General features: G+C 45.6%; 1 protein-coding gene across 2 annotated transcripts in view; it reads right to left on the minus strand.

Annotated features, from left to right (window-relative positions):
• Grik4 (glutamate ionotropic receptor kainate type subunit 4) overlaps positions 1-25662 on the minus strand; it is a 464253-nt gene that overhangs the window by 16099 nt on the left and 422492 nt on the right. The window contains exons 14-18 of one of the 2 annotated variants that reach the window (XM_045145696.1): positions 14477-14586; positions 11281-11454; positions 7993-8158; positions 6302-6527; positions 736-864 (exon numbers count right to left, since the gene is read on the minus strand). In XM_045145696.1, coding sequence (XP_045001631.1) covers positions 736-864; positions 6302-6527; positions 7993-8158; positions 11281-11454; positions 14477-14586 — 805 coding nt within the window. The remainder of the gene's footprint in view (positions 1-735; positions 865-6301; positions 6528-7992; positions 8159-11280; positions 11455-14476; positions 14587-25662) is intronic. The other variant, XM_045145697.1, reaches the window with a different exon arrangement.

The raw sequence follows: 25662 nt of genomic DNA on the forward strand, positions 1-25662 counted from the left end.
CCTCTATCTGTCTTTCTCTCTATGTCTGTCGCTCTCAAATAAATAAATAAAAAATGAACAAAAAAAAATTAAAAAAAAAACAAAAAAACTGAATTGCTCTGGGGACTGGGAAGATGGCTCAGTAAGTAATATGTTTGCCTCACGAGCTTGAGGGCCTGAGTTTAATTCCCAGATCCCATAAACCAATGCTAGGTGTGGTGGTGCATACTTGTAATCCAGGCACTGAGGAGGGAGAGACAAAAAGATTTTAGGAATCATTGGCTAGCCAATCTAGCCTACTTGATGACGTCCAGGTCAGAGGGAGAAACCTGTCTAAAAAAAGTGGATGGTGCATGAAGAACAGCTGAGGTTATCATCTGGCCTCTACACACATGTGCACAGACAGACAGACACACACACACACACACGCACACACACTGAATCACTCTGGACACTATCAAGCGTAACAATAGGAAAAGGAGATTAGGCTGCTGTAACCATACAGGACGAAGAGGAGATGATGGGGTGTGGGCCAGGGTGAGAGTGATGGTGCTGGAAGTTGGAAGGGTATATCTAGGACACATGGAGATAGCATCTCTAGGGTCGGTAGGCCTGAGGACATTGGGTACCTACAGCAGAAATGACTCTGGGATGGTACAGGTAACCCTGCTTAGTCTCTGCTGTCCCCAGATTTAGGACAGGAGAACAAGCTGTGTTGGTTCCCTCAGGCAGGAGAGACAACCTGAGTCCACTTACCTTTGGCTCTGTGGTCCTCCTCCTTGGGGCACTTGCCCCCTTCCCACCACTTGCGCTTCAGAATCTCTAGACGATTGTTCTCCTGGAGCTGGAGAATAGCAAGGTCGAATTCGTCCCGGAACACTGAGCCTGCAGCGTCACAGGAGAGCCCAGGACAGAAGGTGAGTGCTCTCCAAGGTGCCACTGTGCACTCCTTCCCAAAACATGTCCTAGCCACTCTACCCACTTAAACCTCAGGAAGGGCACAGACCCAGCAAGTGGTACCTGCTCCTAGACCACTGATGTCCAACGGGGGGGGGGGTCCCTCTGCCCTCATAAAGGCTTCTCAGCTCTTATACCTCCTATATGTGAGTGGCATGGCCAGCCTATGGCCAAAGAAACCCTGCCCCAGCCTGGGTACCTCCAACTTTCTAAATTCACTAGCCAGACTCAGTGACCTTCTCAGAAACACTCAGGAAGTGAGAGGAGCTGCTAACAAGCCTCCAGGAAGATGCTCTTTGTGCTTCTATGACACAAACCCCTCAGTCAGTTGTACAATTCCTGCTTCACAGCAATTAACTTTGTGGCACTTGTAACTATCCACATTACATTTGACAATCATTTACCATAGAAGGCCATCGACCAGTGAAAGAAGAGCTACCCAGAGCATGACAGGAGCCTGGAGAAACCATACACTAGACATCATGGCCATGTACACCAGCCTATGCCCTGTCCATCATCCCATGCCCTCGCTACTCCTCTCTCTTTAAGAGGACTTCTTTCTTTTTCATGAATCTTGTAAAATTATTCTTTATCAGAGAGAGAGAGAGAGAGAGAGAGAGAGAGAGAGAGAGAGAGAGAGAGAGGTGGTGTGCCAGGGCCTCCAGCCCTTGCAATTGAACTCCAGATGCACACGTCATCTTGTGAACTTGTGTCACTGTGCATCTGGCTTATGTAGGACCTGGAGAGTTGAACATGAATTCTTAGGCTTTGCAGGCAAGCGCCTTAACCGCTAAGAAATCTCACCAACCCTAAACAGACTTCTTTGTGCTCAGTGCAATTCTTTCTTAATTTTTCCAATGGGCTATGGTCAAGGAGCTTGGCTCCAAAATTAAGGTTCAATCTCAAAGACAGGCTTAAATGAAACCAGGGAAGGCTCAATGTCCCACAATAGGTGGAGACCTGAGGTCATTAGGCAAAAGCTGTCAAGAGACTTGGAAAACAATTCTTCTGCCCAGTTTCTTTGCCTGAGCTCTACAAAGGTCTGGTGTAGACAGATGCCTCTGGGGAAAAAGGCTATGATTAAGTATTGAGGCAGATGCCTGGAGTAAACCATTGTGGTCTTCTTCTCACAGTTCACTGCAATAGGAGTCGTCTGGGGGTTTTGCTGACCTCAGGTTCTAATTCAGTAGGCTTGTAGCAGGGCCTGAGAGGTGCATTGCCATGAAGCTCCAAGGTGATATTCAGACCATGTTCTATAGACCTGCACTGTGGAACTTCCCCTTCTGCAGACACTACAATCACGCACAGACATGCCAAGCCTGCAGCACTGAAGGTGCTTGTCACCAATGTCCTTGCAGTCGCCTGCAATAAATGCATACATGAACTAGTTGCCTAACATATTGGGCTGGTGGACATTGCAGGTTTAGAGAAAACTGTCCCTCCATGCAAAGCATTTTCAAGCAGCTTCAAGTTCTTCCACCTAATCTCACCTCACACCACTTGGAACACCATGTGGAAAGCTGTTCTGCTTGCTCTGTGACTGCTTGCTTAGTTCCTGAGTCACCTAGTTCATTTTTCATCTTGTTCCCTATTGTTTTTGTTCATTTCCTGGTCCAGGCACATTGCTCATTCTGTAATGACACCCTGCTCTTTCACTGAGGTGCATACAGGTATGACTTTAGGGTACCTAAATTCTGTCTCGTCAGTATACTGTGTAATGTTCTTCCCAGCCTCTCATGAGAACCTAAACCAGCCCACAGCACACCTCATTCTACCTGTCTATCCTGACCTGTGTATCCTGACCTGTGTAGCTTGTGGGGCCATTTGGAAATGGTTTGGTCAAGAAAATACTAGATTTGGAGATAAGCATCACATCTTAGATTCAAGCCAGCTCCTCTATTCTGGGAAATTAGCCTAACAGCTCTGAATCTCCATTCTGTCTGCTATAGAATGGGAATACTACCACATCTATCTCACAAGGTGGAACTGTTCAGTTAGAAAACATGTGTAAAACCAGTGTCATGTCAGATATAGGGTAAGGGCATTTCTATCCACTTTTACTTGGTTACTGATGAAAATATATAGAAATGGTCTGTTTCACCTCCATTTATATGGTCAAGTTCCTTAGAAAAACTATTGAAGCACTTGACATTTAAGTTAACTTTATGAAATCACATGAGTATTACCAAGGTGCACCCCAAGTTTATGTCATGGTTCACTCTACCATCTTGAAAGAAAATGTCAGCCAATACATTTCTCAAAGGGGTTTGTAATCTGTAATGTTAATGGGAATTGATGAAATACGTCAGCAAGAAGAGGATACGTAGGTTGGTGAAGGCTCAGGAAAAGGCTCCAGTTTATAGAGCTGCAGAGCACAGAGATGCTTCCTGTAATTGCCTGTGTTTATTTGTTGATTTTTGATCAGTATTAAATATGTCATTTGTTTTTAAAGGAATAACAGAAAACTATGGGAAAGAGAAGGGTGCTAAGATTCCCAAAAGATAGGCTAAGTAAGAAACACTGAGAGAGGGCTGGAGAGATGGCTTAGCGGTTAAGCGCTTGCCTGTGAAGCCTGAGGACCCCGGTTCGAGGCTCGATTCCCCAGGACCCATGTTAGCCAGATGCACAAGGGGGCGCATGCATCTGGAGTTCATTTGCAGTGGCTGGAGGCCCTGGCACGCCCATTCTCTCTCTCTCTGTCTATTTGCCTCTCTCTCTCTCTCTCTCTCTCTCTCTGTTACTCTCAAATAAATAAATAAAAAAAAATGAACAAAAAAAATTTAAAACAACAACAACAAAAAAAAAAGAAACACTGAGAGAATGCACCTGGCCAGATTGCAAGGCTCAACCCTCACAGTAACACCATGAGTATATACAACCCTCACAGAAACACCCAGAGTATGCACAACTTTCACAGTAACACCACGAGTGTGCACAACCCTCACAGTAACAGCACAAGTGTACACGACCCTCACGGTAACACCACGAGTGAACACGACCCCCACGGTAACACCACGAGTGAACACGACCCCCACGGTAACACCACGAGTGAACACGACCCCCACTGTAACACCACGAGTGAACACGACCCCCACGGTAACACCACGAGTGAACATGACCCTCACGGTAACACCACGAGTGAACACGACCCTCACGGTAACACCATGAGTGAACACGACCCCCACGGTAACACCACGAGTGAACATGACCCTCACGGTAACACCACGAGTGAACACGACCCTCACGGTAACACCACGAGTGAACACGACCCCACAGTAACACCACGAGTGAACACAACCCTCACTGCAACACCACGAGTATACACAATGCTCACAGCAACACCACAAGTATACACAACCCTCACAGTAACAGCATGAGTATATATTCAAAACCAAATTGTATTAATGGGACAACTGAAACTCAAAGAACTAAAATAACCTACCTAGGGTACCACAGCCAATAAATAAGATGCATTACCAGGTCTAAATGACTCCGAAACCACACTTGTCACATTCCACAGTGGTAAGTAATTTATAGTTTCAGGGTTAGGGAAAGATCAATCAAAGGAGACAAATGCAATACAATGTGTGCATGTCATGAATCAGTGTGTGCACATGTTCTGACAGCCTCGCTTCCTGCACCTTCCCCTGCTGCCTTTTTCAGGGCTACCTGGACAAGAACAGCTCTATATAGCAATGGTTCTTAGTCGTGCAAGTCAGCCTCACTGGAAGAACCCCTCTGCAACCACAACAGCTTAACATGTTCCCTCATCTCCTACTAGAGACACTATCAGTAGGATGCATGTCCTTTAAACTTCTAAATTTTGTTCTTTATTTATTTTCAAGGAGAGAGAGAGAGAGAGAGAGAGAGAGAGAGAATGGGCACGTCAGGGCCTCCAGTCACTGTAAACGAACTCCAGATGCACACACCACTCACCACTTTGTGCATTTGGCTGTGCACGGGTACTGGGGAACTAAACACAGATTGGTAGACTTTTCAGGAAAGTGCCCTAAGAGCTAAGCCACCTCCCAGCCCGAGACTGTCCTTTAAAAAGCACATCTGTTGGGCTGGAGAGATGGCTTAGTGGTTAAACGCTTGCCTGTGAAGCCTAAGGACCCCGGTTCGAGGCTCGATTCTCCAAGACCCACGTTAGCCAGATGCACAAGGGGGCGCACGCGTCTGGAGTTCATTTGCAGTGGCTGGAGGCCCTGGCACGCCCATTCTCTCTCTCTCTCTCTCTATCTTCCTCTCTCTCTCTCTGTTGCTCTCAAATAAATAAATAAAAATGAACAAAATTAAAAAAAAAAAAAAGCACAGCTGTGGCGCTAAGGAGATGGCCTAGTGGTTAAAGGTGTTTGCATACTAGCCAGCCATTCCAAGTTCATGCCAGATGCAAAGTGGTACACACATCTGTGACCCAAAGAGCCTGTGATAATGGGGGTGGAGTCAGGAAGATTCAGAAGTTCCCCAGCCAGTAAGAGGCACCTTGACACAATGGAAGGACAGCCCTGAGGTTGTCCGAATGCACCAATACAGATATGCACACAGAACACATCCATCATACACATGTTTTAAAAGCAAAGCAGTGGTGTCTTTCTGGAGAAACATCTCTACCCTTCTATAATATAACCAGATGACAATCAGCATGCTGTCCACAGAGCTGTGCTGCCTATTCTCAGTGATGCATGACAACATGGAATAAATGGATCAATGAAATCTGCACATAATTTGAAAGGCATCTCATCTAATCATTACAACCAGCATTTGAACAAGACATTAACTAACAGCAAGAAAAAGTCATTTAAATGTTACCATCTCTTCCTGCTCCTCACTGCCAGCACAGATGTTAACCATGAAAGGACTAGCTAAGGAACAGAAACCAAGAGAGAAGAAATACAGGCCTAAGGTATCCACCAAGGGCACCAATACACCCTTCAATCATTAGAATTAGCTTTGAGCTGAGTGTGGTGGTGCACGCCTTTAATCCCAGCACTTGGGAGGCAGAGGTAAGAGGATCACTGTGAGTTTGAGGCCACCCTGAGACTACAGAGTGAATTCCAGGTCAGCCTGGGCCAGAGTGAGACCCTACCTCAAAAAAAAAAAAAAAAAAAAGAATTAGTTTTGAATATTGAATGAATAAAATAACCAGCCAACTAGCCCTTTTATATTATAGGATGAACACAGATTACTGATTAGCAAAAGTATGTGGGTTGGCTTTTTAAAAAATTAAAAAGGCCTCTCCTAAAGTAACTTAAATTGGTTCTAGAAACAGGGGTTAGTGAATTCCAAGCTACATTCCGTGGACTTAAGTACCCTGACCCCGCCTTGGAGGAAGCTACCCGAAGGCTGTTCCTCTCCTGCATACCGACTGGCATGCCAATCCCATAGCCCTTGGTGTCCAGCAGGCCCCCAATCTGAGTGAGGTTGCAGTTTCTCTGCCGATAGTACTCATTCATGGTGGACTCCAGCAGGAAGGCGTAGTTGGAATTCAACACCCTGGCGATCCCCTCCTCTGTGCTCTTCACAAACACACTGGGCTGCTTGGAATACATGTAATTCCACATGCGTTGGTAGGTCTGGTATCGGGAATTCTGGGAAAGAACAGAAAGAAGCAGAATTGGGACATGATGGCTTCAGGAGGGAAGGAATATCAATGCTGGCCCTCTCACCATCCCACCTGCATGACACACAAACACCTTCCATCTCTATTTTCTTATTCCCGAGGGTCCCTGCCGTTGTGTAGTGGCAGAGGAGGCAGCCAGAGCCCTGAGACACTGTGAATTCTTACCGGTTGATCACCAGCTCTGCCTTGTCGACCCTGTAGATATCATCCACTGCCAACTTCCACTTCCTGGCAGAAGAACTAAAATTCTGGTTGTGTCCCTCCACTGACCCTCACTTTGGGACAGTGAACCCATCCTATTTAGGACTAATAGACATCCCCTCAAGGAGCTATGCAACTATTTTATACTCATCCTAAGCCAATGTGCCAATGATATATCCAATACTGTTTTACCAATAATAACAAGATAGAGAATTTGGAGTGGGGGACAGAATCCAAATAGTGTTTATACAAAGCCTTCCATGGCCCCTGTGCCAACAGGGAGAGACTCATATCAAAGACAAATAAACTTAAATAAAAAAAAAAAAAACACCAAAGGCCTTGGGCTTGTCTCATGTGAAAATGAGCTTCTTGGAAGTTAGGTTGGTTAGACACCTGTGAGCCCCAGGGGGAATATGTTTCCCCACAGTTCTTGATGCATGAGGAAACTGCTGTTCTGTGTGGCCCGCTTGTGTCAGCCCTGGTGATCAGTCAGCTTGACCGTCAGCAGACACACAGGTGTAGCAAGGCCTTCTGAGGCTTGCAAGAGAACCTCCCGGAAGCTGAGGGTGTGTGCCTACCCACCAGGGATCAGTGGTACCAAGGCATCTTCATCTGTGTTTGTCAAACCTTGTCTATTTGCATATTATTTTAATCTTACTTTGCCTAAGTACTAACTATAAAATCTAACTTCTTAATATGATGATGGAGAATGGAATTTCAAAGGAGAAAGTGTTGGGGGGAGGGAGGGAATTAACATGGGATATTTTTTTATAATCATGGAAAATGCTAATAAAAATTTTTAAAAAATACAAAAAAAGAGAAAAAAAAATCTAACTTCTTAAAATGTAAATCAACACATCATCCCTACCCTACGCAATAAACATGACTATAGGTTTGATTCATAGTATATGTATGTACATTCTCATACACATAAAATACACACAATATGATTCCAATTTTTAAAAGTTCTAAAATCATCTCATGTAGTAATAGTTGTTCATGTACGACACTTTGAGAGTGGTTGATATTCTCCCAAAGTCCTTTTAGGACCTCATTCTGGGTATGCTTTGAGGGAGCAAAAGAAAATGGAACCACATGTGGATCTCCAAGCTTGATGTCCAAAGGAGAGAATGATGAGAGCAGAGATGGTTTTGTCTTCAGCGGACAAAAATCTCAACTTCATTCTGCCCACCACCCCCCACGATGGTGGTGAGCAGCCACATGGGTTTTACTTGGAAGAAGGTCATGCTGGAGCCTCCGTGAATTGTGCCGTACTCGATGGCCGTCTGGTCAGCTAGGTCGTCCACTGACTCAATGGGCACTTCCATGCGCTGCACAGTCAGGAAGGCTGCTAGGTTGGCCGTGTAGGATGAGATGATGATCAGCGTGAATGCCCACCTGGCAGGAGAAAGACCAGGGAGTCATCACTGCCCAGGCCCTCCTAGGAGGCTTGGCCCCCAAACCCAGTTCTGCTTTGATCCAGAAGAGACCAGGGGTCTCCCTCTGAAAGAATTTCAGCTTAGTGGTGGGAGAGTGGGGAGGCAGGGCATACGCTGCCAAGAGAAATGATCTGAGTTTGTAAGTGTTGCCTGTACGGTGACTATTGTTTTTCGTTTTCACTTATTTCTGAAAGGTGATAATTAGTTGTTACTCAAAATGTATGTAGCATGCATGTGAGATAAGTTTGGGGGATTATGGAGAATGAGCTGAGGGCTCTGTTCAGAGCTCCCAGCTCCACTGCCTCCCATGCTCAAGCAGCCTTCAGATGCACTCACCATATACTGAGCACCTACCTCGCCCAATCACTACAACTCCCACAGGCAAATCTCTTACCCCAGTGTAGAGGTAAGGAAATGGAGGCTCAAAGAAGTGGGCTGACTAGCCAAGTAATCCAATGATAAAATAATATCTTAGAGTCAGTTCTAAAGATCTTAGCAGCAGAAACTCTTCAGTGAGGATAAAACTTATAAAAACACCCTTGAGCTACTAAAAACCTGGAAGTGAAAAATACTCTTACAGTGGACATGGCATTTTAAACCTCAAACATTATTTTGTTGAGTAGCTAGAATTCACTTAGATGGTAGGATCATTCTGCAATGCGGGCAGCATATATGCCAGACAGCAGTTTGTTCATTTTGGCAGGAGAAGCAAGCTTTTCCCATCTGGTCAACAAGATGGGTCTGCATTGGAATCACTGTGAGTAACAGATCACAGTTTGATTCAAATTCCAAATCAGTGGGGTCTGAATGCATGAGGCTTTATTTGGAATGAGGGCCGTACTAGCTAATGCATAGAGTTTGACATTGGACTCAACAGCTGCCAGCTGCCTTTGCAAGAGCAACAAGTCCCATTGACCCTTTTGCAATGTTACCAAGAACTCCTGGCTGTCTCCCCAGAGAGAAGCAACAGGAGCATCACTGACTTGATGGGCCTCTATGTGCCAGCCAACCAGGAGGGTGGATTGACTTTCTGGTCATAGTTGACCTGTGAGATGTAAGGAAGACCTCTGGCCTTCTCGGGGTTCATCTGTCTAATCAATGTGGATAATGATGCTTGCTTCCCCTGTCTCCAGAGAGGACTGACAGATCTGACCAGTAACCTGAAAAGCACTAGGTGAATGTGAGAGCTAGAGAGAAAGGTGGAGAGGGCCCTGACTGGCTATGGGATGAACCTTGCCTGGGCACCTCTTTTCTGCCTTCCCTGCCAGTGACCCCTAAGTGTCAGGCATCTGTTCAGGACCTGTGCTCTGTACCTGCTTTAGCTTTTCCATGCTATTGGAAAGCTGTTTCCCATGACGGTCCCCAGGAACAAGCCCACATTCTGCAGCAGCCTGGCTGTGCTTGTGAGAGCTGCGGTTAATGAACCCTGAATATGGACATGTCCTCAGAGCTGGCTGGGAGGTCTCTCAGCCGTGGCTTCAGCTGCTGGGAGGTTATCTCAGCTTCATGGCTACACTCTTGCGCTTGTTCCTCCCTGGGTAGTTGGTGCTTGTTTAGGTCCCTGGTCACAAGAGCAGCAGGAGTCAGAGAGCCTGAGGGCTCAGTGCAAACCTGGCTGTCTCAAGGAGTCAATGGGGTTGTGCTCCTGTGACTTCCTTATGAGCTACATGGCATTTTCTGTCACTTGTTCTGGCTGAGCAAGCCAGAGCAGATCACAATTGCCCTCTCTTCTTCTGACCTCCCATTCTCCTAGGGGACTGACTAAGCAATGGGCCTGATTTAATACCTAAGAACTCCAGAAGCAGAGGGGCACACTGACAGCTTAGGGAGAGAAAATGGTGAGGGTCTCTCATGATGGCTCCTCTTCAATACTGAGACCCTGTCCCAAGAAGCTCAGGAGCACAGTCAGCAAGCCACCTGAGCCAGACATCTAGAGCAGTGCTAGGACTTACACCTTGGGAAGGCTTTGGAGTCGTGACTCTCTGTGCGGAGGTGAGGAGGGGGAGTGCAGGAGCTGACAGGTGGACGAGTCAGGTGATGGTACAGGGCACCTTTGGAAGGAAAATCTCCGGCATATCAAATCAACACACTCTGCTGATGGCTGCTCTTCACACTGATTTCATTAAATTGAGGGGAGCTGTGGGACTGTCCTTGCTTCCTGGGGACATGAGTGCTGGTTCTGCATGTTGATCGACTCAGTGACATCTTGGCAATGCCTGGTAGCAGGCAAACACCTTCCCCAAGTGGCTAAAACCCTGCTGTATTTATTATTATCGGGGAGGGAAGGAAAACTCCAGTGAAGAAGGAGTGGCCTTGTGTAGCTACTAACCCCTGCTCTCCAGCTTCTCTGATACCTCTGTCCAGACCAACCATGCCCTACCAAGAATGGAAATACCAACTCCTTTTCCTTGCACTTAAACTGGTGGCAAGGGGATGGAGGCTCCAAGTCCTATAAGCTATGGCTGCCAAAGAGAGGATCGGAAACGTGTAATTTGCAAACTTGCCTCTCATGTCCACATATATTTTTCATTTCTTCCATAACGACCAAATAAAAATGACTCATTTATGCATCTATATAAACTTTATACCAGCAAGATTTTAAAGAGCTTTCTCACTTATTGAATGATTTGCTCATCAAGAGTTTGCCCTTTTCCATACTTCCTGGCGTGGACATGCCAGGCCCCCAGAGCCAGGAGCAAGGGAGAAAGGAGAAAGCCTGAGAAAGCAGGCAATTTTACTGCAGGCTCCTATTTGCATATTCCTTCCCAGGTCCAGCCACTCAGTCGAAATTTACTTTGTCCTCCAGGCAGCTTCTCTGATTCTTTTGCTTTCCTGCCTCGGAGCCCCTCTGTATCCAGACCCCAGAGGTGGAGAGAGGAGAAAGGGAGTAGGACATGGTTTCTGGCAGAAGGAACCTGACTCCCAGCTAGGACGTAAGGCATGGGAGAGCATCAGGACTTTCTCCCAAGACTGCTAAGTCCTCTGACTGCCAGCAGCCAGGGCAGGACTTCTGAGGATTCCTTTCTACCTGGTCCCCATTTGACCTGGTCCCATTAACCCTGTCCCTGTCTGGGACCTTACCAGACGCCACTAACACAGCGGGTAGACAAGGCGCGAGGGGCGATGGTGGAACCCTGCTGCATGAATCCCCCGACCGGAAACCAGAGGCTGTTGCCTAGGGAGTACTGGTTGACCAGGAGGTTGCACCGGCCCTGCGCGCACGGGTGTGGGCTGTACCACTCGTAGGGGGTCAACCTGTGGGAGAGAAGAACATATTCTAATGCTGAGGAGGATGAGCATGGAGGGGATGTTGCTCTCCTTCCTGGCCTTGCCTCCTAGAATTAGAATCGTACTGACTGGTGGTGGTGGGGGGCAGGGGAGGACGAAAGGTTTGTGGAGTAGATTAGAGCCTCTCAAACTATTCACTTTAAATAAATCAAAGACACAAGTAAATTCAGATATGGAATGCCCCATATTCAAAGTATGTAAAAGTGGAGCCTTTGAATGGAAATTGGGCATATCAAGGGGTGAGTGGTCTGGGAAAGTGCTTGGTCTTCCATATCATATTCCCAGAGGGACCCAGGAGGGACCAAACTTCCCATAGAACCACAGTTTGAAAACCCTTACCCTAGTTCTGCACCTCTCAAACCTGGCCTAAAGCCGAATCACCAAGAAGCCTTGTTAACCTGCAGATTGCCAGGCTCCACCCTCTGTACTCAGTAAGCCTAAGTGAGGTCTAAGAGCCTGCAATTTCCCAGTGATGTGGATGTGACCTAATAGGTGTGCACGGTGACAGCCACTGACTCATGCTCCTGAGGTGCCTGACCTGGGAATTTCAACAATAAGGTCCCCAGTGTGGCTCTGATGATCAACTGGCTGCTTGTGGTTTCAAACATTACTGCCATTTAAAAATTTACCTGGAAATACTATATATATATATACACACACAATACAGCCAATATGGATGAAAAGGCACTGGGTCCTCAGAGCTCTGGCTGCCCCGAAATTTCTGGTGGTACCTAGAAACTTTTGTACTCTGTACAACCCAGTTTGTAAACCACTATCTTGGAACAGACTAACCTGTGCTTTGAAAAAATATATATATTCATAGCTAGTCCTTAAGTACACTTTCTTTTTTGTAAGCACAAAATGTGTGTGCATGTTCATGTGTGTGTGTGTGTGTGTGTGTGTGTGTGTGTGTGTATGTGGAGGCTAGAGGACAACTTCAGGTGTTATACTTCAGAAACAGGGTCTACATTTTGGAGACAGAGTCCCTCAATGCTCTGGAGCTTGCCAAATAGGCTGGACTGGCTGGTCAGTGAGCCCTAGGGATTTGCCTGTCTCTGCCTTCTGAGTGCCAAGATTGTAAATGTGGGCACCATGTCCAGGGTGCTTACATATAATCTGGGGATTGAACTCGGGTCCTCATGCTTGCAAGCAAGCCCTTTGCAGACTGAGTTATTGCCCCAGTTTGGGATTTTGAGACAAGGTTTCACTCTAGCCCAGTCTGGCTTGGAACTCAGTAGCACACTGTGGCCTCAAATCACAGTAGTCCTGCCTTAGCCTTGCAAATGTTGAGATTATAGTGGCAAAGTAATACCTCAGACTAATATATTTTCTTTTTTCATTGTTTTTGCTAATGCTGGATCCTGTGGGCAGTGAGTGGATATGGAAGGCAACTTTAGGTGAGGTAGATGTGTGTGCGTGTTTGTGTGTGTGTGTCTGTGTGTGTGTGTGTGTGTGTGTGTGTGTGTGTGTGTGTGTGAAGTTCTAAGACCATTTTCAGGCCCTGAAGGTGACCTAGGCAGCCAACGGCAGAATCAATTGTCAACACATAGGGGCTCAGCCACTGCACTGTAGAGACTGTCAGAACAGCGGAGCCAGGCTCACACAGACAGCTTCTTAAAGCAGCAGCAGACAGACAGTGCTGCAAAGTGGAGAACGAAAGTGTTAGACAGCATGTGAGCTCCAGCACCTTGCCAGCTGTCACTGACAACAGATCCTTGACAGTGGTAATGCCTGCAGGCTCAAAGGAGGTGGGTGGCCCACAAGTATCCAACTCAGTGCCTTTGTAGACTGCCGGAGGGTAGGCAGGACCATTTTTGTCGGGCTGGATCTCATGGGGCCCTGGGAAAGTTTATTGATCTTGGCCTTGGCCTCCTTGAGAAGAGGTATAGAGTGATGCAGCTTCTAGACAGGTGGGTGCTCTCCAGGGTTCCTTAGGGGCTCTGATGTCTCTCAAGATGAGAGAGCACATGCTCCCCTGAATCATACAAGGAACACACCCTTGGGGAGACCCATCAAAGACATAGAGCAAGGGTGGTGGGATTGTCTGGCCTTGCCACTGCGGACTGGAGACAAAGAGGATAACTGAGAAGTCACTTGCAAAGGAGCCCTCATCAGATTTCCGCCTCACTCAGAACTATCCTCTGTTCTCATACAACAGTCGGCTGTAGTAAGCTGAGGGCTGAGGAAGGAGGGACCTGAGTGAGTGGTTTGGGATCCCCTCCTGAACCGCAGGCTGCCTTAGCTCAGAGGCAGGGATAACCTTCTGCACATTCTTGGGAGGCCTCAGCCTAGAAATGCCCCTGGGGGGTTCTTCCATAGGACCAGAGGCAGTCTCTGGCTCCTAGGGACAGGAGGTGATGGCTTGTTCTCCCCAACCCCAATCTCAACCATCTCTCCCAACTCAACATCACTCATGAACGCCCCTCTTCCCCTAGCACTCTTGCTGCCTGTCAGCCTAGTTGGTTCTTATCCAACAAAACAACCGTGTTTTCAGAGGCGAGCCAGCCTCTGCGGACATGGCATTCTCTCCTGGCCTATGTCACTGCAGCCTCTGCACCCTACCCAGTCTGGATTTGCAGGCCCCATTTCTTGTCATTCAACACTTTGTGTCAGATTCTGGCAAGGACAAGTGGCATGGTAGCCAAATATCTGAGTGTCTTCTCCATCTCTCTTTCCCAAGGCTCCTGACATAGTGGGGAGGGCGTGGGAAAACTAGGAGGGGTCCGGAAGGGGGGTGCAGAAGTAAGTCCAGGGGGGCTCGCCTGTCTACATTGTGTACACTAGGGAATGCACACACAGACATATGGATGGGTGGTGTGAAATCGACAGCTGGACAGTGATGGTTTCAGACAGCAGACCCTCTCTCAGCGCTCCGGTTTGGCGTTGAGGTCTTCTGTGCAACCCTCTCCTCCTACCCCTGCCCCATGCAGTTCCCAGAGGTGGACACGAGGTGGCGGTGTGAGGACAGGGAAGGGGAAGCAGAGAGTACCGAGCCACGAGGAAGAGGACACAGCTGACAGCCAGATAGGCCAGGAGCATGAAGAGCCAGACGCCAGGAGAAAAGGGGTCCAAGAAGGAAAAATACCCGGGTCTGCGTCCCTGGAAGTGGAGATGAAAACAAGGTTCACCATACACAGTCAGTCAACATGGCACCAGGCAGGGCAGAGGGCGTGATGAGTGTGGGCATGGTTCTGGATAATAGGCTAAAGTGGCGCTGGGGATGAAGGTGTTACACACCTCCCAAACTCCCTTCTCACAAATGCAACAGAACGGCAGGGTCGGCATGTCACTCCTTAGCATGACGCTTTGTGCTGGGGGAAGTGGACAGACCTTGATGCCCATGATGCACTGCCCTGTGTCTTCAGTGATGGGCGCAGATGGGCTCAGGAGCCCCTTTGCAGTGCTGGGCTCTGATCTCAGTGACCCTCTTTGACAGTTGTATCTTTCTCTTGAGGATGCAACAGGCCCTCTTGACTTTCTGCTCACTGTGATCTTACAAACAAGCTCATGTAAATCTTGAAGTGGTCCTTGAAAATACTGCTTATTATGTTTATTTTACTCGTGGATAAACCAAAACTCAGAGCAGTCAAGACCTGTGTCCAAGTGGAAACCTAAAGACACATCTCTGACTTGAAGCCCCCAGCTTGTCCCACCATGCCATGAGAAGTATGGTATGTCTTATGTCCAGCAATAGGCTCCCAGAGGTTGGAGGCAGGAATGGAAGATGGATGCCAAGCTCCTACCATTTCTCATAATGGGATGAAAAAGATGGAGTCAAGTTGTCAGCTCCATCTTGAGCAGTGTGGTCTTGGCAAGTCTCTGATCCTGGCCACAGGCTAAATTAACCCCTGGAGGCCCATGAGTTGCATGGAGATCATAGGCTTGCTTCATTTACCCACAGTATTTCCTGTTTTCTAGTTGCCAATATTAAATGAGAAGGAAAGTTCATGTAAGCATCTAGATTTATGGCTTTCTGAAAAGAAGGACAGACAAGTCAGCTGGTCTGGTGGCCCTGGAGCTGTGCAATGGCTTCATGGCACACAGGAGGTGCCCTCTCCAGCCATGGTATGGTGCTAGGCTTGCTTCTTTCATTAGATGTACTTGAAAGACTGTTCTACATGAAAGGGGCTGGGATTTTGTGATCTCAGGAATGAAGGAAGTCCATGGATGGGACTGGAAGTTAGTAATAAGCTCAACTGTACTATGAACCTGTCAACTTTTAAACTTTTATAACAGCCATGACACCACATGCTATCATTATGCAGGTACCTAATTTTTAAACTGGGAACCCCACTATCAAGCTAAACTCGACCAGGCCTCTGAGCCTGCATTAGTCATGGGCAGCTACAAGATGCTGAGCAGCTCCAAGTAGCAGTATCTGTTCCCATAGCCTTCTGTGTGGTGGGTAAGAGAACCAGAGCTTCATGGTCCTGTGGTACCACATAGCCTCAGTCTTGGGTGACTTCATGTGCTCTTTTGGGTGGCTTTCCATTCCTACTCAGAGACCCAATAAGAACTTTTTTTTTTTTTTGGTTTTTCAAGGTAGGGTCTCACTCCAGCCCAGGTTGACCTGGAATTCACTCTATTCTCATGGTGGCCTCAAACTCACAGTGATCCTCCTAACTCTGCCTCCCGAAAGCAGGGATTAAAGATGGGTGCTACCATGCCTGGCTCCAATAGAACATTCTTCAGCCATCTGGGGAACAGTATCTCTTTCCTTTGGTGGACTACAATCCAGAAGGACACAAAGAGGAAGTCCATTTACTACCTGACAAGACAGTCATTCATTTTTTTTTTTTTTTTTGAGGTTGGGTCTCACTCTAGCCCATGCTTACCTGGAATTTACTATGTAGTCTCAGGGTGGCCTTAAACTCATGGTGATCCTCCTACCTCTGTCTCCCAAGTGCTGGGATTAAAGGCATGTGTCACCATGCCGAACTTCATTTTTTTTATGGGAGATGCTTTTAAAAATATTTATTTATTTAAGAGAGAGAGTTAAGAAGGAGAGGGAAAGAAAGAAACAGAGACAGACAGAGAGAGAATAAGCATGCCAGGGCCTCCAGCCACTGCAAATGAACTCCAGACGCATGTGCCCCTTGTGTATCTGGCTTACATGGGTACTAGGGAATTGAACCTGAGTCCTTAGGCTTCACAGGCAAGTGTCTTAACTGCTAAGCCATATCTGCAGCCCTGAGATAGTCATTTTTGGGTCTTATGATCTTTTAGCAACGTGACAGTGACCTGTTAGGTGGCCTCTGTGAAGCTGATTTTTCTTTCAGCATGTGGCATAAGCCACAAACAGCCCAAGTGTGATGTCCTCCTCACGGTACATGTGTACTTGATGGGCACAGAACACTTGAGTCACATTGATTGGGATCCAGTGGAGAAGCAAAGCTATAACTGAAAGAAGGTAATAGGAGAGAGACAGAGAGAAGACCACTTGAGTGCTTCTGGTCCCGTCATGATATAAATCCACTAACAAGCAGCAAAGGACTCCAAGAGCAGCAGAATCTGAGGCCCTGGTTGATCATTCCAGTGTCCATCACAATCTGCCTGTGTCTTACTCATCACCCCAGGAGCCAATAGCAGACACAGGAGGACACGGAGTGTAGGACTCAGGATCACACACAGAGTGGGGAAGGCAGCAAGGGACCAGGTCCACTGCAGCAGAGCTCTCTCTACTTTGGTCCACTCCTACTTGTCTGGGCAGACATGTGGATTGTGTGTGCCCTGTCAGGATGGTTTCCCTCTGTACCTCTCAACTGCGAGATAGCCAAGAGGAATAAAACCTTTTATTGTTGCTTTCTGAACCTGAAACCCTATTAGATGTTCAGTGTCAGAAATCTATACTTGATTGTATCACAATGAGTGAAATTGAGGAAAATGACAGCACTATTTAAGTTGCCATATTTGGTTATGAGTGATAAGAAATGATGCATAGCCGTGGGAAAAATTCTTAGAGTCAGGTGATAAAACACAGACTAGCACACAAACAAGGACTAAGGCATAAACACAGTTCAGTGAGAGAGCTATCAGTCATGTTGGCAAGGCAACATCTGATTCCATATGTGATTGACTGACGCCAAGGTCTGGGCAAATCACTTGAGATTTGGGCCTGGGCTTATGCAGCTCAGGGTTAGGCTGAGCCCACGCTGTTGAGCTGATACCAAAAAGAAGTATATTCCTTGCAAGATTCCAAATGCCAACCATTTTTCCTATGTGGATTCTTTAGACGACTTCCTTCCCAAAGGGCTCCTGAGCCACTGGCATCTGGAATAAATCAGATGTCACATAACCATAGGCATTTCTTTCAAATTTTGTAGCTTTTTCTAAACCCACAGAATGTGATGGTGATGTTGTTCTTCTGAAAAACTCAGTATGTAACTATGTTCTCTTCATTTCAATACCCAGTTTCCCAAACTGACAGATGGAAGAACAGAGAGCCGGGGAGGTTAAGTGCCTCACTCACATCACTGGTGATGGCTTCAATTTCCTGAGTATTCACTCATCAAGCTGTACCATAGGCATGCCATATACTCCTCCCTTCGCAGGGCAGCTGTGCCAAATCATGTTCTCCTCTTAATCTTCGCAACTTGTTCTAGTAAACTCTCTAATTAATCCTAGGCTTTCTCCCTAGTGCCAACAGAATCCCAAACTCCTTACTCCTCCACCCTTAAAGTCCTCATAAACATTATTTATTCATCCTCATTATCATTTACTGTGACTCTGTTGTTTTATAGGCATTTGTATTGATTTATACAATCGATGGAACTGCTGACTTTAAGTGGGGTCAGTTCCTTCTGGTGAATGCCACTTTGGAAATAGATAAGTGGTATTTTCTATGTATCTGAGATAGCTAGAGATATGGATCTATGCCTCAGATGTCAAGGGCGGGCCAAGCCCTGCTGATGGAATTAAAAATCAGAAGCAGTCCCTTAGATTTATGGATCATGCTGCAGTCTGAGCAGACTCAGGGTCAGCATTCTAGATGTTCCTTCTGGTGGGGGAGACACAAGTGATAGTCACCAACTAGCCTAAGGTCCTGGGGTGTTAAGGTCATTGTATGTTGTTCTAGGTCTCTCTTTACTCTTGGGGGGAATAATAAAACCTGTATTGTGGGGTTGGGGCTGTTTGAGGACAAATAAGTTACCATATGATAAGATCTATGTGTTCCCTTTCTGTCTAATGGCAGCCCAAACCAAAACAGGGATGGTATGTGACAGAGGAGGGAATTTCCATCTGTACTGATGCCGCCTCCAAGCAACAAGAAATCCTACTTTCTGTCCTATGGTGACACATACTGAAGATGTTTTGGGAGAGGGAGGGGTAAAGTCATCTGGTGCCAATCACTCTTCATAACTTCGTCCTGTGGATGGTAACATATGAATCAGAAGGGATTCCCTCAGAGTTCTCCAAGGACACAACTCAGGCAACTTCCTTCTGGAAGGTTGGTTCTTAGAAACCAGTGACTCAGTTTTGTTTTTGTTGTTATTCCTGTTTTGTTCATTGAGACATAATCTCTTTAGGTAGCTCAGGCTGGATGTGAACTCACTACGTAGCTCAGGCAGACTTCCACATCCTGAGTACTGGGATGACAAGCAGGTGTCACCATGCCTAGCTGTGATTCCAATGTTTAGAATTCTATCCTTCCTCAGCTTTCTCAAAGAAGTTACCCACAGAGTAGAGCAGATATGTGGCAGGCTGTCTTAGATTTGTATAAGGGCCATGTGCCTTGTCAGTGTTTCCATACACATAGACAAGCGCCTTCAACTCTCTTCTTAGACTCTATCAATGACATATCAGTGACAAAGGGTTGTCATGTCCTTCATGTGCTTTTGACTGTCTTTAGAACTAAATGGCAATTTATAGAGCAGTTTCTTTTTATATGGTCAACTGCCAGCATTGGTCAGTGACCAATAAACCTTCTCTAGGGTTGAAGAGAGAAGAAAATAGCCTGGGAGAGGCAGAAGGCGCTTAGACGCGATTGCATAAGCTCGTGTGATTATATGAGATCTCTGGTCCTGCTGCAGCATTCGTGGGAAGCCTTCTCTAAGGAGTGTGCAGTGAGTTGTGCTGTCTGGCTTAGCTAACCCTCTACCTCAGGCTCCATGAGGGAAAGAGAATCAAGTGGCTAACTCCTCTCCACACGAAACACCAAGATGACCTATTGCCCATAGAATCCACATGTTGGCCTATCTATTCTCATTGCAATGGTTGGAAATCTAGCACAAGGAGACTCAAGTTCTTCCCCTGGCACTGGCCTTGACAAGAGATCCAGTATCATTTTCTTCTGTAAAACAGAGCTCCACAATCTACTTAAGGGATGTATGCAAGAATTAATACAAATAATGCTAAGACACTCGAGCTTCTTGGGAGAGATATTCTCAGTAAATAACTAATATTAAAATGATTATACACTCAGGGATCCATACATCCATTAGATGGGCAATCAGGTTACTCAGCTTTAAGGAATAGAACTTGATTAATTTTCTACATCCTTATAGCTGAAGAGTAAGCAATATTGGAAATGATTCACTGGTTTACTTAGCACTGTTCTCCATTTTCCTAGAGAGATTTTCTGAAATGAAGCAGACATTCTTGAAAAAGAAGTAGTACATCTAGCAAATGTCAGGCATTAATTTGATGCTGGCGTTTTATTTCTCTCTCACTTTTAATCACTGTCTGATTTTTTTTTTGTTTATTTGTTTTTTTCTTCTTTAGTTTTCTTGAGTGAAGACTCTACCTGTGAATAAGGGAGATTAAAAAAGAAAAGAACAGAACCTGAAACTTCCCCAGTTGTTTATCAAAGGTAGAACAAGACAGAATAAAGGAAAATGGTAGCTTACATTTTCCAGAGAGTCTCAGAAGCTCTGGCTGGCTGGGGATGCTACGTGGATCACAGTGTATCTATCCTCAAATAGGAAATTACCTTGAAAGAGCACCTAATGTATGTCCTTGACACTGAAAGGACTATACCTACTGCACCATGAAGACATGTCATTAGAAGTGTTTGGACTTGGGGACAGAAAGCCTGGCTTCAGTGCCCGCTGCTCCACTTGTGGCCTGGCCTCTTTCCAGTACCCTCAGTAAGCTCCAGTGTCTCGGGCTCCTGTCCTGCACAGTGGGAATCACCCACTGCCTGAATGTTGCCGCACTCAGCCAGAGCCTGAGTGTGCAAGTGCATCATGAATGAAGAGCAATCAGTCATATCTCAGACATAAATCCGACCTCCCTGAAGAAGCCAACACTAGATTATGCAGATGAAATTTACCCATTTGGGAGTTAAATGAGCCAAATGTTGAATCCAAAGTTGGGTTCTGACACGTTCCAATGATGCCTTACTACAATGGACAGAGAGTGCTGGAGAAATGCAAACTTCGTTTTTTATTAGTCTGAGCAAAACATCATTAGGCAAATGGCTGCAGCAGACAAAAGGGACAAAAAACTACATGCTATGCTCTAATGTCAACTGTGTTTTTGTTTTCCTATGCCTTTCTCTCCTCCATTCACACTTATCTGAGAGCTCACAGTATGCATTAGTACCATAAAACTCTCAAAAGCCAAATACCCTTGGAGATGTACTACTATACTAAATGCTGAACTTACTGCAGAGGAATGGGATAGTTTGCCAGAGAAGTCATGAAACTTGAGCCTCAACAGTCCTATCATTTCACTCTCTTATCCTTGAAGATTCAGTGACACACCTCACATTCTAAGGGCTTGGCTACCTATGCATGTCCTACAAGCAGTGCTTCTAGGGCCCTAGCCAGGGATCCTGATGATTTCTCAAGCGGATGCTATAATGGTTAATCTTCATTGTCAACTTGGCTGGATTTGAAATCACCTAGGAGTCACACCTCTCATGTTTCTTGAGAAGTCTGACTGAGGAAGGAAGGCCCACTTGAATATATTTGGCAATATCCCCTGGGCTGGGATCCTGGACTGAATAAAAAGCAGAAAGTGAGCTGACAACACTCAACACTTCCTGCTTCCTGACTACGGACGCAGTGTGATGAGCTACTGCACATTCCTGCTGCCGAGATTCCTCTGCCATGATGGACGGCACCCTCAAACTGTGAGCCTACATAAACCTTTGTCTCTTCCTTCAGTTGCTTGGGTCAGGTTTGTTGGTCACAGAAATGAGACGAGTCACTAATGCAAATGCTAAGCTGTTGAAGGATATGCTGACATTGCAGGGGGACAACAATAAGTTTGGGTGGCAGGTATGGCCCTACCTAAGCAGAAGATAGATCTATTTGGGCCACCTAAAATAGCTGTCTCTCAGCTATTTTTACCTCCAAAAACTAAGGAGAGCAAAAGTCAGAAATTAAAATACAAATATCTACTTAGGTCACTCATTCTTCTGTGTGGAATCCTGGACCCTCTAATAGAGACCAGTGTTGCCCTACCAGGAATTTGCTGACCTGGATTAATGACCTCTCTCCCTTCTCTCTTCTCTCCCTCTTTCCTTTCTTATTATATATAATCAAGAAATATTGTATGTTAAGGCTGATCACATTAGTTTAAGGGAAGACAGCAGCTCAGAGAGAGCAAGTGCCATTTGACCTGGGTACAGAAGACCTAGTGAAGAGTTCATTCTGAGGTTGAGAGGCAAGAGGATGACCATGATCCCAGAGGAAAAGGCAGGAAGAGCCCATTGTAATGGGTGTTCTGTGAGAAATTTGGTATGAGAGGGCCTCTCAGGAAGAGAAGTAGAAATGGGCTGAAAACATGGGCATTATTCTTCAGGCTACATGGTTGAACTTGGTCTTTTTAAAGAGATGGTCCTGTGGTGAATGATTTGAAGTGTGGGGTTGATATGATTACATTTGCTGAACAGGCAAGCATTCCTCTAGCTGTGGTATGGAAGATAGGTTGTAGCGAGGAGGAACTGACATGCATTTACTAAATAAAGCTAACACTTCATTGTGTATACATGAGGCATTACTATGAGTGCATTGCATGTTTATTCTCATTTAATTTGCATGACAACAAAATTTGTGCAGATGAAAAAGCTAACATGCACTCAGAATCAGAAATGGCTGCATGAGCAGCTGGGCTGGGGCACATGATTTTCACTATTTCTCCTTTGTTGAGTACAGTAATACACAAGAGATACTTTGCTTTTGAGGAGAATATAAGCCACTGAGGTAGCAACAGTTTAGGCTACAGAAAAGCAGACGAAATGGGAATGTCTTGGATATTTGGGAGGTACGATGAGAGGGAGGAGAGTTCAGAGGGCTCAGATCACTGAATGGAGTTGATATTACCTGAGATGGGCCAGAGAGAGGAAGACAAATGAGTCTGAGTAAGGCACGTATTAAGCAGACTGTGAGACATTCAGGAGAGGTACAGTCATGTGTGAGACATACACAAGTGGATTTCATGAAAGAGGTGAGGGTTAATTCAAAGATTAAAGTGAGATTATCTTTTTTTTTAAATTTATTTATTTATTTATTTTTTTATTTATTTGTTTGAGAGCGACAGACACAGAGAGAAAGACAGATAGAGGGAGAGAGAGAGAATGGGCACACCAGGGCCTCCAGCCACTGCAAACGAACTCCAGATGCATGCGCCCCCTTGTGCATCTGGCTAACGTGGGACCTGGGGAACCGAGCCTCGAACCGGGGTCCTTAGGCTTCACAGGCAAGCGCTTAACCGCTAAGCCGTCTCTCCAGCCCTAAAGTGAGATTATCTAGGGAAGGTTATAAGGAGAAGAGTGTGGGGAGGGGAACATTTAGAGAGAGAGGTGTCAACTGAAATGATGAAAAGGCAAGAAATACCAGGAGACCATGGTGTCTTGGATGTTACAAATGGAGTTTTGAAAAGCTCAATGGATCATCAACTACATTCCTTATCCAGCCAAGTAGCAGGTAGGTAGTAGAGACCCCTGAGCAGAAATAGAGATTATATCCCATAACACATCACGGCGTGTGAGAAATTCATAAATCGTTGCCAGGCATCTTTAGGCTTCAGAGACACACTTGCTATCACTTTTTTTTTTTTTTTGAGACAGGCTCTCAAAAAGGAGCCTTTGAACTTCTGATCCTTCTGCCTCCACCATTCCAATGCAGGGATGAGAGGTGTTTGCCACCACACCTGGTCTGTGTGATATGGGGATTGAACTCAGGGCTTTATGCATGCTAGCCAAGCATTCTACCTTGGTTATATCCTTGGTCCCTCATTATTTATTATTCTGGAGGCCATTACAATAATTACTAATTGGGATTACATTGTATACATTGCATGGCACCCCACCAATATATACAATAAGAAATAAATGAATAAGAATAATTCTTGCCTTGGCATTTATGCTTTGGGTTAATCACTTCTTCTTTTGCACACAGATATGATTGCTGCCAGATGCTCACTTTTTGGTAACAATTATTCATTAGTCAGGTGACCTCACTGACATGGAACTAAAATAGAGATTCAAGATCCTTACAGATTATAAATCAGAGTAAATTAGCCATAGTTTTGCTCAAAGATAACCATCAATCAGAGAAGATTCACAAATTAGTAAACACCATTATTTAACCTTAATTTCATTACCCTGGCACTATTATTTTAGAGAGAGCTTCTCTGTGTAGGTTTAGAATGAGGTTCCTGTGGCAAATTCCACCTGTGTAGATGCTCGCATTGCAAAGTCCTGCTAAGGTGTCTGTGTGTCAGTACACTTCATTGCAGACTGATTCTCACCTGGTCTCTATCAGTTCAGGATTGTCCTCTCCTAAACCAACTTTTTAGTACTTTCTAAGCATTGTGCCTCACACACAGAATGCACTCAATAAATATTTGTTGAATAAATGTATAAGCTGTCAGGTCTGCTCAGTGTCAGCTATCCATGCCAGCACTCATTTTTCACTCTGTTTGATCCCACTACAAGCCAGATCTTAGCAGCCAGGTGGCACAAAGCAGCCTTCTAAGGAGAGGCTTGCGAGGGGAGGGACTCTGGACCAGGCTGGATGACCATAATAGTCAGATAGGGTTCTCCAGAGAAACACAACCAGTGGGAGATAGCTGTTTATCTGTATTTATATATCTCTATCTCTAGTTATATCATATCACATCAATCTAACTATTTTCTATCTTCATCTACCTGTCCAGCTATCTAGATTAATTTTAAGGGATTAGCTTATATGATTGTAGGCACAGGCAAATCCAAAAGATCAGCAGGCTAGGAATGTAGGAAGGATCTCTGTCCTAGGGCAGACTTCTTTCTTCAGAAAACCTCTTTTAGATCTTGTAGCCTCCTTGGCTGGACTTGGTGGTCCATACCTTTAATCCCAGTACTTGGGAGGTAGAGGTAGGTAGGAGGATTGCCCTAAGTTCGAGGTCACCCTGAGCCTACATAGTAAAGTCCAGGTCAGACTGGGCTAGAGTGAGACCCTAACTCAGAAAACTGAAAAACCAAAAAAAGAAAAGAAAAGAAAAGAAATCTTGTAGCCTCCAAATGCTTAGGTAAGACCTACTGACATACTTGGAGTTAAACTGTACTCCTCACCTTGAAATATATGTTGAGGGCTGAAGGGATTGCTTAGTGGTTAAGGCATTCACCTGCAAAGCCAAATGATCCCAGTTCTATTCTCCAGGACCCACGCAAGCCAGATGCACAAGGGGGCGTATGCATCTGGAGTTCGTTTGCAGTGGCTGGAGGCCCTGGCATGCCCATTCTCTCTCTCTCTTACTCTCTCTCTTTGCCACATTCTCTCTCTCAAATAAATAAATAAAATATATTTTAAAAATATATATATGTTGAAATCTTAACCCCTAGGATCTGGGCATGTGACCTTATTTGAAAATAGAGTCCTGTCAATGTTATGAAGAGTTAAGATAGTTATACTAGATTAGGGTAAACCCTAGTCCAATAACAGAGTGTCCTCATGAAAAGAAGAGGGGGGGGGTGGTTTGGAGAGATGGTTAGTGGTTGAGGCGCTTGCCTGCAAAGTCAAAGGACCCAGGTTTGATTCCCCATGACCCATGTAAGCCAAATGCATAAGGTGGCACATGTGTCTGGAGTTCATTTGAAGTGGCTGAATGCCCTTGTGTGCCCATTCTCTCTCTCTCTCTGTCTGCCTCTCTTTCTCTCTCAAATAAGTAAGTAAGTAAAAATCAGGGGGTTTGGACACAGACATAAAGGGGAGAAGATCATATATATTTAAAGGCAGAGATTGA

This window comes from Jaculus jaculus, chromosome 3, assembly GCF_020740685.1.
Source record: "Jaculus jaculus isolate mJacJac1 chromosome 3, mJacJac1.mat.Y.cur, whole genome shotgun sequence".
In the NCBI taxonomy this organism is placed as follows: domain Eukaryota; kingdom Metazoa; phylum Chordata; class Mammalia; order Rodentia; family Dipodidae; genus Jaculus; species Jaculus jaculus.